This window comes from Pocillopora verrucosa, chromosome 12, assembly GCF_036669915.1.
Source record: "Pocillopora verrucosa isolate sample1 chromosome 12, ASM3666991v2, whole genome shotgun sequence".
NCBI classification, from domain to species: Eukaryota; Metazoa; Cnidaria; class Anthozoa; order Scleractinia; family Pocilloporidae; genus Pocillopora; species Pocillopora verrucosa.
Window position 1 is genome coordinate 5,529,144 of NC_089323.1, and position 14,955 is coordinate 5,544,098.

At 38.3% G+C, this 14,955-nt stretch overlaps 1 protein-coding gene across 1 annotated transcript in view; it reads right to left on the reverse strand.

Moving 5' to 3' along the window:
- The window catches only part of LOC131791619 (titin-like), a 79,287-nt gene that overhangs the window by 19,052 nt on the left and 45,280 nt on the right, over positions 1–14,955 (reverse strand). The window contains exons 32-41 of the mRNA XM_066159679.1: positions 12,378–12,671; positions 11,510–11,803; positions 10,640–10,933; positions 9,769–10,062; positions 8,223–8,516; positions 6,678–6,971; positions 3,919–4,212; positions 2,366–2,659; positions 1,746–2,039; positions 224–517 (exon numbers count right to left, since the gene is read on the reverse strand). Coding sequence (XP_066015776.1) covers positions 224–517; positions 1,746–2,039; positions 2,366–2,659; positions 3,919–4,212; positions 6,678–6,971; positions 8,223–8,516; positions 9,769–10,062; positions 10,640–10,933; positions 11,510–11,803; positions 12,378–12,671 — 2,940 coding nt within the window. The remainder of the gene's footprint in view (positions 1–223; positions 518–1,745; positions 2,040–2,365; positions 2,660–3,918; positions 4,213–6,677; positions 6,972–8,222; positions 8,517–9,768; positions 10,063–10,639; positions 10,934–11,509; positions 11,804–12,377; positions 12,672–14,955) is intronic.

The following is a 14,955-nucleotide window of genomic DNA, read 5'->3' on the forward strand; positions in this document are numbered from 1 at the left end:
AAATTAAAGATAATAAAAAATACAACGCGTAACACAGAAAATGTAAAAACAATTACCACACAAAAACGATTGTCAATGTAATAATGTGACAAAGGCAAATGGTTGTAGACAAAATTCAAAGCTTTTAAATAAAATAAAGAAACCATCCATATAATATGTGTACAAGCACCAACAGTGTACTTCAATGTAACGCCAATAGCATAGATGCCAAAAACAAACTTACTGTCTTCCAGTGTTTGCTTAACCTGGGTAACACTTAATGGACCATCACCGACTGCAGTAAATGCTAACACTCTGATGCTGTAGTTTGTAAACTCGTTCAGTCCCCCTATCGTCAGTGCGTTTTCGGTATTGACGACTTTCGTGACGTTTTGTCCGTTTGGTAATGCTCGATAAATTACTTTGTATCCTTTGATGATTCCATTTTGATCCTCGAATTTGACAGGAGCCCATGTTACTTTAATACTTGTAGATGTCACATCACCTAATGTGACTTGTTGTGGTGGGTCACTTGGCTCTGCAGACAAAGGAATATTGTCAGAAAGTCACGCACATTTTAGGACTTTCCCAGGAAAGATATAAAGTGTGTCAGCAACCTGTACAGAATACAGTCCACAGCCTTTTCATATTAGAGATTGCAAATGCGTCAATGAGCTGGGTAAATTTTATATTAGAGTTAAAATACTGTCACTGCACCCAATCGAAGTAGAAAAGAGACCGTCTTTGAAATTATTTTACCTTCAATTACCTTTCGCCAGAGGTCTGTACACCACAAGGGCCTGATAATGGTAGAGCCAATTTTCTAACATATGCTGATGCAATCTCGCTCTTGAGCCCCGATGCCTTTTAGGTCGGCTACATGGACATAGAGCTCTGTTTGAAAGGGTTTGCTCGAGTATTGTTGAAACCTGTGTCTTGATAATTATTTTTCATTTGGATTGTACCATCCCATCAGAAGACGGGAAAATGTTCTTCTCATTTTTTTAATTTTCCCTTTTAATTTACATTTCTCTTCAAAATATGTATTAGATATGTTCGGAGTAAAACGCAAATGTGAGAACGTTTGACGACGTAGCTTTTACCTTTAAATTGGTAAGTAGTCAAAGAGTAACGTTAAGACCTTAAACAAGCATCGAACTAAACCCGACAAAAGCAAAAGTAAATGCGAAGAAAACCAATCACGTTCTCTCAACGATGACCAGAGTCGGAGTTGAACCAGTTTACACGAGGCGAGACGCACTACAAGAGACGTTTGTAGTGCATTTTCAAAACCCTAAAGGATTATGGAGGGTGTTACGGACTTACACAACACCATAACACAATACCTACGGTCGTCTTAGAAGGAAGGAACTGTACGCACAAAAACAAAAACAAACGAAAGCAATAATCAAAACACTATGCCTCGTTTGTCGCGTTGAAGAGTCTACTAGCTAGAATTCTTGGGGAACTATGCTTTACATCTTAAACTTAACTTGACAGAACACAAACCCCATGCTTTCCGATACGGTTTTATCTTTCATGAAATTAAAGATAATAAAAAATACAACGCGTAACACAGAAAATGTAAAAACAATTACCACACAAAACCGTTTGTCAATGTAATAATGTGACAAAGGCAAATGGTTGTAGACAAAATTCAAAGCTTTTAAATAAAATAAGGAAAGCCGTCAATGTAATGTGTGTACAAGCAGCAACAGTGTATTTAAATGAAACATTAATAGCATAGATGCCAAACACAAACTTACTGTCTTCCAGTGTTTGCTTAACCTGGGCAACACTTAATGGACCATCACCGATTGCAGTAAATGCTAACACTCTGATGCTGTAGTTTGTAAACTCGTTCAGTCCCCCTATCGTCAGTGCGTTTTCGGTATCGGCGACTTTCGTGACGTTTGTTCCGTTTGTTAATGCTCGATAAATTACTTTGTATCCTTTGATGATTCCATTTTGATCCTCGAACTTGACAGGAGCCCATGTTACTTTAATACTTGTAGATGTCACATCACCTAATGTGACTTGTTGTGGTGGGTCACTTGGCTCTGCGGACAAAGGAACATTGTCAGAAAGTCACGCACTTTTTTTTTAACTTGCTTAAGAAAGATATACAGTGTATCAGCAACCTGTGCAGTAAGCAGTTGGCAGCCTTTTCATATTCGAATAAAGAATATGCAAAAAAAAAATTACCACACAAAAACTTCTGTCTAGGTAATAATGACAAAAATGTAATAGAGGCAAATTGTTGCAGATACAAGTCAAAGTTTTTAAAGAAAAAATTAGAAAAAAGCCGTCAATATAACGTGTTTACAGGCAGAAACAGTGTATTTCAATGAAACGTCAAAAGTATAGATGCCAAACACAAACTTACTGTCTTCCAGTGTTTGCTTAACCTGGGCAACACTTAATGGACCATCACCGATTGCAGTAAATGCTAACACTCTGATGCTGTAGTTTGTAAACTCATTCAGTCCCCCTATCGTCAGTGCTTTTTCGATATCGACGACTTTCGTGACGTTTTGTCCGTTTGGTAATGCTCGATAAATTACTTTGTATCCTTTGATGATTCCATTTTGATCCTCGAATTTGACAGGAGCCCATGTTACTTTAATACTTGTAGATGTCACATCACCTAATGTGACTTGTTGTGGTGGGCCGCTTGGCTCTGCAGACAAAGGAATAATGTCAAAAAGTCACGCACTTTTTTTTACTTTCCCAAGAAAGATATATAGTATATCAGCAACCTGAGCAGAAAGCAGTCGGCAGCCTTTTCATATCAGAGATTGCACATGCGTCAATGTGCTAATTACATTTTACATTACAGTTCAAATAGTGTCATTGTAACCAGTCGAAGTAGAAAAGAGACTGTCTTTGAAACATTTGTAACTTCAAATACCACCCTTCAGAGGTCTGCACTCTGCAATGGCCTGATAATTGTTGAGCCAATTTTCTGAAAAATGCTGATGTAATCTCGCTCTTGAGCCCCGATGCCTTTTAGGTCGGCTATATGGACATAGAGCTCTATTTGAAAGGATTTGTTTGAGTTTGCGTTGAAACTTGTGTCCTAATAATTAGTTTTTATTTAGTTTGTACCATCCAATCAGAAAACAGGAAATGTTCTTTTCACTTTCTATTTTCCCTTTCAATTAACATTTCTCTTCAAAGTATGTATTAGATATGTACGAAGTAAAACGCAAATGTGGGTAAGTTTGACGAAGTAGCTTTTACCTTTAAATCCATAAGTAGTGGAAAAGTAGAGATAACACCTTACATAAGCATCGAACTAAACTCGACAAAAACAAAATTAAATACAAAGAAAGCCGATCACGTTCTTTCAGTCGGAGCTAAACTAGTTTACACGCGTCGAGACAAGTCACAAGAGACGTTTGTAGTGTATTTTGAGAACCCTGAGGAGCTTGAGGAAGGTGTTGCGGACTAACACAACACCATAACATAATGCCTATGGTCGTCCTAGAAGGAAGACACAGTACGTAATAAATAAAAATAAAAACAAAAACAAACAAAACAAAAACAAACAAAACAAAAACAAACAAAACAAAAACAATGATCAAAATACCATGCCTAGTTCCTCGCGATTAAAAGTCTACTAGTAAGAATTCTTGATGAGCACTGCTTTACATCTCTAGATGTAACGACATGTACCTACTGCCTTCAGATGTGCTTTTATCTTTCTTGAAATTAAAGATAATAAAAATACGAGACAAAATTTACAAGATGTAAAAAAAACATATATTTCCACACAAAAACTTCTATCTATGTAATAATGTAACAAAGGCAAATTGTTGCAGATATAATTCAAAGCTTTTAAATAAAATAAAGAAACCATCCATATAATATGTGTACAAGCAGCAAGACTGTGCTTCAATGTAATGCAAATAGCATAGATGCTAAACACAAACTTACTGTCTTCCAGTGTTTGTTTAACCTGGGCAACACTTAATGGACCATCACCGATTGCAGTAAATGCTAACACTCTGATGCTGTAGTTTGTAAACTCGTTCAGTCCCCCTATCGTCAGTGCGTTTTCGGTATCGGCGACTTTCGTGACGTTTGTTCCGTTTGGTAATGCTCGATATATTACTTTGTATCCTTTGATGATTCCATTTTGATCCTCGAATTTGACAGGAGCCCATGTTACTTTAATACTTGTAGATGTCACATCACCTAATGTGACTTGTTGTGGTAGGCCGCTTGGCTCTGCGGAAAAAGGAATATTGTCAGAAAGTCACGCACTATTTTTGACTTTCTCAAGAAAGATATATAGTGTATCAGCAACCTGAGAAGAAAGCAGTCGGCAGCCATTTCTTATGAAAGATTGCACATACGTCGATGTGCTGAGTACATTTTATAGTACAGTTCAAATATTGTCATTGTAACTAACTGAAGTAAATCAAAGTGCTCTGTGAGCAAACTCGTGAATTTACACATGATTTTTTTGGATTATGTCTAATATTATCTGATTTAGGGAATTTTGTGGTTGATTGTCATATCTAGAGTACGAGCAGTAGTTCAGTGTTCGCTAATGTAGCAAAGAAACAAAGTAACGTTGGGATAAGAAGGCATTACAATTGAAATGATCATGCTATTACATTAGACAAGGGTGGATGATGTCATGTGTTTTAAACGTATATCATTTTTGTTTCTGGTTCAAAAGAAAAGGTTGGAAGTAAATGTGGGTGAAAAGTGAAATTTACTGTCTATCATTGTAAATATTAGAAAATCAAGGCAATACTGTCTCAATGAAAACATTAACAATTCCCTCTTTATCAAAAGAGACAAACGGGAACGAGTTTTGAGTGATATAACAAAGCCAAGACTGCCACCTTCATTTTGGATCTCCGCCTGGGTAGATTTTAGTCACGTGCTAGGCAACGTATAATCAAGAACAAGATAGAATTTCATTTCAGGCCAATTTATCAATTTTGTGGTGTATAATTTTCGCATTTTAGTACGTAATATTTATTTTGAATCTTCAAATTGTCTTGAATCTTAAAAGAAAATTGTTCTTTAAGAATTCACGGAAAATCGGTAGCTAAAATTGTTTGTTTAGGTGTTATTTGATTGTAGTGTTAATTTGTAATTTCGTCAGTCGCCGGCATCTTTAGTTGCTTCACACAGGAAAAACACACGATACGAAACGTAATGATCGATTTTGTCCTCAATCTCACGCCATAACAGAAAAAGCTTTTGAACATTTGTAAACTCCGAGCGCTTCTTAGTGAGTGATATTTTCAACGAATCTTCGGATTGTTTTCAAGTTCAAGGATTGTAAATTACAATTTTATGAAAAACGAAGGTTGTTCTGTTATTTCAGTGTGAAACCTTGCATGCCTGCCAGTCGCTGGCGTCGCTTGTTGAAACTAAAACGAAAAAACAAAACTCTCTTAAGATTATCATTGACTTCTTTTTCACCCCACCACTATTCTTAGCAACAAAGGTCGCCATTTCCTTTGTTTATTGCTCGCCAAAAATAATCAAATGCACTCAAAAGCCTAAAATCGAAAAAAAGTTTACAGGAATCGACCAATCGAGCGAGCGAACGAGCACTATTCTCCGCATCATATCTACAACTCGCTCCTGCGCATGCGCGCAATTCACGAGTTAAAAAGAGACCGTCTTCGATATATATGTACCTTAAAGTACCACTCGCCAGAGGTCTGTACACTATAAGGGCCTAATAAGGGACGAGCTAATTTTCGATCCACTGCTGATGCAGTCTCGCTTTTGAGCCCCGATGCCTTTTAGGTCGGCTACATGGACATACAGCTCTGTTTGAAAGGGTTTGCTTGAGTTTGCGTTGAAACCTGTGTCCTAATAGTTATTTTTCATTTGGATTGTACCATCCCATCAGAAGACGGGAAAATGTTCTTCTCATTTTTTTAATTTTCCCTTTTAATTTACATTTCTCTTCAAAATATGTATTAGATATGTTCGGAGTAAAACACAAATGTGAGAAAGTTTGACGACGTAGCTTTTACCTTTAAATTGGTAAGTAGTCAAAGAGTAACGTTAAGACCCTAAACAAGCATCGAACCAAAACCGACGAAAGCAAAAACAAATGCGAAGAAAATTGATCACGTTCCCTCAACGATGGCCAGAGTCGGAGCTGAACCAGTTTACGACTCAAGACGCGCAACAAGAGACATTTGTTGTGTATTTTGAAAACCCTGAGGGGTTTGAGGAAGGTGTTAGGGACTTACACAACACTATAACTTAATTCCTACCTGTCGTCCTAAGAGGAAGACACAGTACGCCCAGAAATATCAATAAAAACAAAAACAAAACAAAACAAACAAAAACAATGAACAAATCACCATGCCTCCTTCGTTATGTTCACAAGCTCTACTAGTAAGAAGTCTTGAGGAGCGATGCTTTACATCTTTAGGTGTAACGACATGTACCTAACGCCTTCCGATACGCTTTTATCTTTCATGAAAAAATACCAGGCAAAACATAAAAGATGCAAGAAAAATATCACACAAAAATTTCTCTCTATGAAAGAAGCCCCCCCCCCTTTTATTATGTAACAAAGGGAAATTATTGCAGATATAATTCAAAGTTTTTAAATAAAATAAGGAAAGCCGTCAATGTAATGTGTGTACAAGCAGCAACAGTGTATTTAAATGAAACATTAATAGCACAGATGCCAAACAAAAACTTACTGTCTTCCAGTGTTTGCTTAACCTGGGCAACACTTAATGGACCATCACCGATTGCAGTAAATGCTAACACTCTGATGCTGTAGTCTGTAAACTCGTTCAGTCCCCCTATCGTCAGTGCGTTTTCGGCATCGGCGACTTTCGTGACGTTTGTTCCGTTTGGTAATGCTCGATAAATTACTTTGTATCCTTTGATGATTCCATTTTGATCCTCGAATTTGACAGGAGCCCATGTTACTTTAATACTTGTAGATGTCACATCACCTAATGTGACTTGTTGAGGTGGGCCACTTGGCTCTGCGGAAAAAGGAATTCTGTTAGAAAGTCACGCCCTGTTTTTGACTTTCTCAAGAAAGATACACAGAGTATCAGCAACCTGAGCAGAAAGCAGTCGGCAGCCTTTTCTTATGAAAGATTGCACATGCGTCAATGTGCTAAGTACATTTTAAGTACAGTTCAAATTTTGTAATTGTAACCAACTGAGGTAAAAAAGAGACCGTCTTCGAAATATTTTTACCTTCAAGTATCACTCGCCAGAGGTCTGTACACTACAAGGGCCTAATAAGGGACGAGCTAATTTTCGATCCAATGCTGATGCAGTCTCGCTCTTGAGCCCCGATGCCTTTTAGGTCGGCTACATGGACATAGAGCTCTGTTTGAAAGGGTTTGCTTGAGTTTGCGCTGAAACCTGTGTCCTAATAATTATTTTTCATTTGGATTGTACCATCTCATCAGAAGACGGGAAAATGTTCTTCTCATTTTTTTAATTTTCCCTTTTAATTTACATTTCTCTTCAAAATATGTATTAGATATGTTCGGAGTAAAACGCAAATGTGAGAACGTTTGACGACGTAGCTTTTACCTTTAATTGGTAAGTAGTCAAAGAGTAACGTTAAGACCCTAAACAAGCATCGAACCAAACCCAACAAAAGCAAAATTAAAAATGAAGAAAACCGATCACGTTCCCTCGACGATGCCAGAGTCAGAGCTGAACCAGTTTACACGACTCAAGACGCGCAGCAAGAGACATTTGTAGTGTATTTTGAAAATCCTGAGGGGTTTGGGGAAGGTGTTACGGACTTACACAACACTATAACTTAATTCCTACCTGTCGTCCTTAGAGGAAGGCACAGTACGCCCAAAAATATCAATTGAAACAAAAACGAAACAAAACAAACAAAAACAATGAACAAATCATCGTGCCTCCTTCTTTATGTTCTCAAGTTCTACTAGTAAGAAGTCTTGAGGAGCGATGCTTTATATCTTTAGATGTAACGATATGTACCTACTACATCTGATGCGCTTTTATCTTCCATGAAAAAATACCAGGCAAAACATAAAAGATGCAAAAAAAATATCACACAAAAATTTCTCTCTATGAAAGAAGTCCCCCCCCCCCCCCTTAAAATGTAACGAAGGCAAATTATTGCAGATATAATTCAAAGTTTTTAAATAAAATAAGGAAAGCCGTCAATGTAATGTGTGTACAAGCAGCAACAGTGTATTTAAATGAAACATTAATAGCACAGATGCCAAACACAAACTTACTGTCTTCCAGTGTTTGCTTAACCTGGGCAACACTTAATGGACCATCACCGATTGCAGTAAATGCTAACACTCTGATGCTGTAGTTTGTAAACTCGTTCAGTCCCCCTATCGTCAGTGCGTTTTCGGTATTGACGACTTTCGTGACGTTTGTTCCGTTTGTTAATGCTCGATAAATTACTTTGTATCCTTTGATGATTCCATTTTGATCCTCGAATTTGACAGGAGCCCATGTTACTTTAATACTTGTAGATGTCACATCACCTAATGTAACTTGTTGTGGTGGGTCACTTGGCTCTGCGAAAAAGGAATAATGTCAGAAAGTCACGCCCTGTTTTTGACTTTCTCAAGAAAGATATACAGAGCATCAGCAACCTGAGCAGAAAGCAGTCTGCAGCCTTTTCTTATGAAAGATTGCACATGCATCGATGTGCTGAGTACATTTTATAGAACAGTTCAAATATTGTCGTTGTAACCAACTGAAGTAAAAAAGAAACCGTCTTCAAAATATTTGTACCTTCAAGTACCATTCGCCAGAGGTCTGTACACTACAAGGGCCTAATAAGGGACGAGCTAATTTTCGATCCAATGCTGATGCAGTCTCGTTTTTGAGCCCCGATGTCTTTCAGGTCGGCTACATGGACATAGAGCTCTGTTTGAAAGGGTTTGCTTAAGTTTGCGTTGAAACCTGTGTCTTGATAATTATTTTTCATTTGGATTGTACCATCCCATCAGAAGACGGGAAAATGTTCTTCTCATTTTTTTAATTTTCTCTTTTAACTTACATTTCTCTTCAAAATATGTATTAGATATGTTCGGAGTAAAACGCAAATGTGAGAACGTTTGACGACGTAGCTTTTACCTTTAAATTGGTAAGTAGTCAAAGAGTAACGTTAAGACCTTAAACAAGCATCGAACTAAACCCGACAAAAACAAAAGTAAATGCGAAGAAAACCGATCACGTTCCCTCAATGATGCCAGAATCGAAGCTGAACCAGTTTACATGACTCAAGACGCGCAGCAAGAGACATTTGTAGTGTATTTTGAAAACCCTGAGGGGTTTGGAGAAGGTGTTACGGACTTACACAACACTATAACTTAATTCCTACCTGTCGTCCTTAGAGGAAGGCACAGTACGCCCAAAAATATCAATTAAAACAAAAACGAAAAAAAACAAACAAAAACAATGAACAAATCACCGTGCCTCCTTCTTTATGTTCACAAGTTCTACTAGTAAGAATCCTTAAGGAGCCATGCTTTACATCTTTAGATGTAACGACATGTACCTACTGCCGTCCGATGCGCTTTTATCTTTCATGAAAAATACCAGGCAAACATAAAACATGCAAAAAAATTATCATACAAAAATTTCTCTCTATGTAAAAAGTCCACCCCCCCCCCCTCAATAATGTGACGAAGGCAAATTATTGCAGATATAATTCATATTTTTTTAATAAAATAAGGAAAGCCGTCAATGTAATGTGTGTACAAGCAGCAACACTGTACTTCAATGTAACGTTAATAGCATAGATGCCAAACACAAACTTACTGTCTTCTAGTGTCTGCTTAACCTGGGCAACACTTAATGGACCATCACCGATTGCAGTAAATGCTAACACTCTGATGCTGTAGTTTGTAAACTCGTTCAGTCCCCCTATTGTCAGTGCGTTTTCGGCATCGACGACTTTCGTGACGTTTGTTCCGTTTGTTAATGCTCGATATATTACTTTGTATCCTTTGATGATTCCATTTTGATCCTCGAACTTGACAGGAGCCCATGTTACTTTAATACTTGTAGATGTCACATCACCTAATGTGACTTGTTGTGGTGGGTCACTTGGCTCTGCGAAAAAGGAATAATGTCAGAAAGTCACGCCCTGTTTTTGACTTTCTCAAGAAAGATATACAGAGTATCAGCAACCTGAGCAGAAAGCAGTCAGCAGCCTTTACTTATGAAAGATTGCACATGCGTCAATGTGCTGAGTACATTTTATAGTATGGTTCAAATATTGTCATTGTAACCAAATGAAGTAAAAAAGAGACCGTCTTCGAAATATTTGTACCTTCAAGTACCACTCGCCAGATGTCTGTACACTACAAGGGCCTAATAAGGGAAGAGCTAATTTTCGATCCAATGCTGATGCAGTCTCGCTTTTGAGCCCCGATGCCTTTTAGGTCGGCTACATGGACATAGAGCTCTGCTTAAAAAAGATTTGCTTGGGTTTGCGCTGAAACCTGTGTCCTAATAATTATTTTTCATTTGGATTGTACCATCCCATCAGAAGACAGGAAAATGTTCTTCTAGTTTTCTTTATTTTCCCTCTTAATTTACATTTCTCATCAAAATATGTATTAGATATGTTCGGAGTAAAACGCAAATGTGAGAACGTTAATAGAATAGATGCCAAACACAAACTTACTGTCTTCCAGTGTTTGCTTAACCTGAGCAACACTTAATGGACCATCACCGACTGCAGTAAATGCTAACACTCTGATGCTGTAGTTTGTAAACTCGTTCAGTCCCCCTATTGTCAGTGCGTTTTCGGCATCGGCGACTTTCGTGACGTTTGTTCCGTTTGGTAATGCTCGATATATTACTTTGTATCCTTTGATGATTCCATTTTGATCCTCGAACTTGACAGGAGCCCATGTTACATTAATACTTGTAGATGTCACATCACCTAATGTGACTTGTTGTGGTGGGTCACTTGGCTCTGCGAAAAAGGAAAAATGTCAGAAAGTCACGCCCTGTTTTTGACTTTCTCAAGAAAGATATACAGAGTATCAGCAACCTGAGCAGAAAGCAGTCGGCAGCCTTTACTTATGAAAGATTGCACATGCGTCAATGTGCTGAGTACATTTTATAGTACAGTTCAAATATTGTCATTGTAACCAAATGAAGTAAAAAAGAGACCGTCTTCGAAATATTTGTACCTTCAAGTATCACTCGCCAGAGGTCTGTACACTACAAGGGCCTAATAAGGGAAGAGCTAATTTTCGATCCAATGCTGATGCAGTCTCGCTTTTGAGCCCCGATGCCTTTTAGGTCGGCTACATGGACATAGAGCTCTGCTTAAAAGGATTTGCTTGGGTTTGCGCTGAAACCTGTGTCCTAATAAGTATTTTTCATTTGGATTGTACCATCCCATCAGAAGACAGGAAAATGTTCTTCTAGTTTTCTTTATTTTCCCTCTTAATTTACATTTCTCATCAAAATATGTATTAGATATGTTCGGAGTAAAACGCAAATGTGAGAACGTTAATAGAATAGATGCCAAACACAAACTTACTGTCTTCCAGTGTTTGCTTAACCTGAGCAACACTTAATGGACCATCACCGACTGCAGTAAATGCTAACACTCTGATGCTGTAGTTTGTAAACTCGTTCAGTCCCCCTATTGTCAGTGCGTTTTCGGCATCGGCGACTTTCGTGACGTTTGTTCCGTTTGGTAATGCTCGATATATTACTTTGTATCCTTTGATGATTCCATTTTGATCCTCGAACTTGACAGGAGCCCATGTTACATTAATACTTGTAGATGTCACATCACCTAATGTGACTTGTTGTGGTGGGTCACTTGGCTCTGCGAAAAAGGAAAAATGTCAGAAAGTCACGCCCTGTTTTTGACTTTCTCAAGAAAGATATACAGAGTATCAGCAACCTGAGCAGAAAGCAGTCGGCAGCCTTTACTTATGAAAGATTGCACCTGCGTCAATGTGCTGAGTACATTTTATAGTACAGTTCAAATATTGTCATTGTAACCAAATGAAGTAAAAAAGAGACCGTCTTCGAAATATTTGTACCTTCAAGTACCACTCGCCAGATGTCTGTACACTACAAGGGCCTAATAAGGGACGAGCTAATTTTCGATCCAATGCTGATGCAGTCTCGCTTTTGAGCCCCGATGCCTTTTAGGTCGGCTACATGGACATAGAGCTCTGCTTAAAAGGATTTGCTTGGGTTTGCGCTGAAACCTGTGTCCTAATAAGTATTTTTCATTTGGATTGTACCATCCCATCAGAAGACAGGAAAATGTTCTTCTAGTTTTCTTTATTTTCCCTCTTAATTTACATTTCTCATCAAAATATGTATTAGATATGTTCGGAGTAACGCAAATGTGAGAACGTTAATAGAATAGATGCCAAACACAAACTTACTGTCTTCCAGTGTTTGCTTAACCTGAGCAACACTTAATGGACCATCACCGACTGCAGTAAATGCTAACACTCTGATGCTGTAGTTTGTAAACTCGTTCAGTCCCCCTATTGTCAGTGCGTTTTCGGCATCGGCGACTTTCGTGACGTTTGTTCCGTTTGGTAATGCTCGATAAATTACTTTGTATCCTTTGATGATTCCATTTTGATCCTCGAACTTGACAGGAGCCCATGTTACTTTAATACTTGTAGATGTCACATCACCTAATGTGACTTGTTGTGGTAGGCCACTTGGCTCTGTGGACAAAGGAATATTGTCAGAAAGTCACGCACTATTTTTACTTTCTTAAGAAAGATATAATGTATCAGCAACCCGAACAGAAAATCTTAGCAGAAAACAGTCGGCAGCCTTTTCATTTTAGAGACTGCACATGCGTCAGCGGGTTTACGGTCAAGTCGCCCGAAGTCATGTCGCCCGAAACCAGAGTCGTGTTGCCCCGAAATTCATAGTCATGTCGCCCGAAATTTTATCAACTGTTTAAACTTGAAGAAAAGTAACATCTTAAGTAAATCGCAAGTAATAAACTTATAAAATGTTGACTCGTGAAACGCCGGGTGTTCGTTTCGCTGTCGTTTGATATCACAGATATAGTAATCCTAAAATAGAACACGAAAAAAAAATAGCAATATCAGTTACAGTATGGTTCTAACTGTTGTTGTTTTATCTGCGGAAGCATTCTGCTTCAGACGAAGGTTCACATCACCACGATTGGAACATTGGAAAACGCCGCCATCTTGAATACTACGCGTGCTCAAGAATCATCACATGGTTGCCAAGCAAGATTGTGACGTAAATTCAGACACACATTAATACAAACATGTTTATTGCTAACATCTAAACCAAATTACACGCGAGGACGTGTGGTTGGTCGATACCAGTCCCGCACATACGATGCTGCCAAAAGCCGCAATCGTCGCACTGAAGGGCTTGCTGGCGTGGTCGAACTTCATTTCCGCACTCGATACAGGGATGAAGGCTCACTGTATAATTCTTTTGCGTACGCTTAACGATCTCGTGTTTCAGCAAGCTGATTATCTCGGAATGAGGTGCTGTTATTAATTTACCCTCTTTATATATGGTGAACCGGATCAAAATTTACGTGCGACCGGCCGAGGAAACAAGGAACAACTGAACAAGTTGCAATAATTTATGCCGCGTCTGATCCTAAGGGGAATGATGCCAACACACTTTGTTCGCGTGGTTAACAATAAACAAAAGAAAACCGCTGTAAAAGTTTCAGGTTGTTTTTTTATACGATAAATCAAACTAAGAGAACTTGACGTATTTTTCTGATATGTGTGACAAATTCTGATAACTGAAAGTGTTCCGCTTATAATTACTAGAATCAGTACTGAAGAATGAGCAGTTTAGTTCATAGCAATGAACAACGCTGAAATGAACAACGATATTTGAGTCTTCGTTGAACTTCATGTTTGCATAGGTTAGCGGACCAAAACATTTTACGAGTCAACATTTTACGAGTTTATTCCTTAGGATTGTTACTTTTCTTCAAGATTAAACACACAATAAAATTTCGGGCGACATGACTTAGGATTTCGGGCGACACGACTATGAATTTCGGGCAACATGACTCTGGTTCCGGGCGACATGACTTCGGCGAGATGACTTTCAGGCGACTTGACCGGTTACCCGTCAGCTTGCCGGGTACATTTTATATTACAGTTCAAATATTGTCATTGTAATCAACCGAAGTAAAAAAGGAACTGTCTCAAATATTTGTAACTTCAAGTACCACTCACTAAAGGTCTTCACACTACAAGGGCCTCATAAAGGACGAGCTAATTTTCGATCAAATGCTGATGCAATCTCGCTCTTAAGCCTTTTAGGTCGGCTACCTGGACACAGGGCTCTGTTTGAATTGTTGAATATTAGACAGGAAAATGTTATTTTCATTTTCTTTATTTTCCCTTTTAATTCACATTTCTCTTCAATCTATTGTATTAGATACGTTCGGAGCAAAACGCAAATGTAAGTACGTTTAACGACGTAGCTTTTAACTTTAAATTGGTAAGCAGTCGAAAAGTAACGTTAAGAGCCTAAACAGGCATCGAACCAAACCCGACAAAATCAAAAGTGAAAGCGAAGAAAACCGATTACGTTCCCTCAACGGTGGCCAGAGTTGGAGCTGAACCAGTTTACACGAGTTGAGACGCGCTACAAAAGACGTTTGTAGTGTATTTTGAGAACCCTGAGGGGTTTGGTTAAGGTATTACGGACCTACACAACACCATACCATAATACCTACGGTCGCCGTGGAGGAAAGGCACAGTACGCACAAAAACAAAAATAAAAATAAAAAAAAGCAAAACAAAACAACAATAATAATTAAAACGCCATGCGTCTTTCTTCGTGTTCAAAAGTCTACTTGTAAGAATTCTTGAGGAGCGATGCTTTAAAGCTTTCAATAATCTAGAGAGGACATATAGCTACTGTGTTCCGCCACGCTTTTATCTTTCATGAAATTAGAGAGAATTAAAAGTAAAAGGCACACTATAAAAG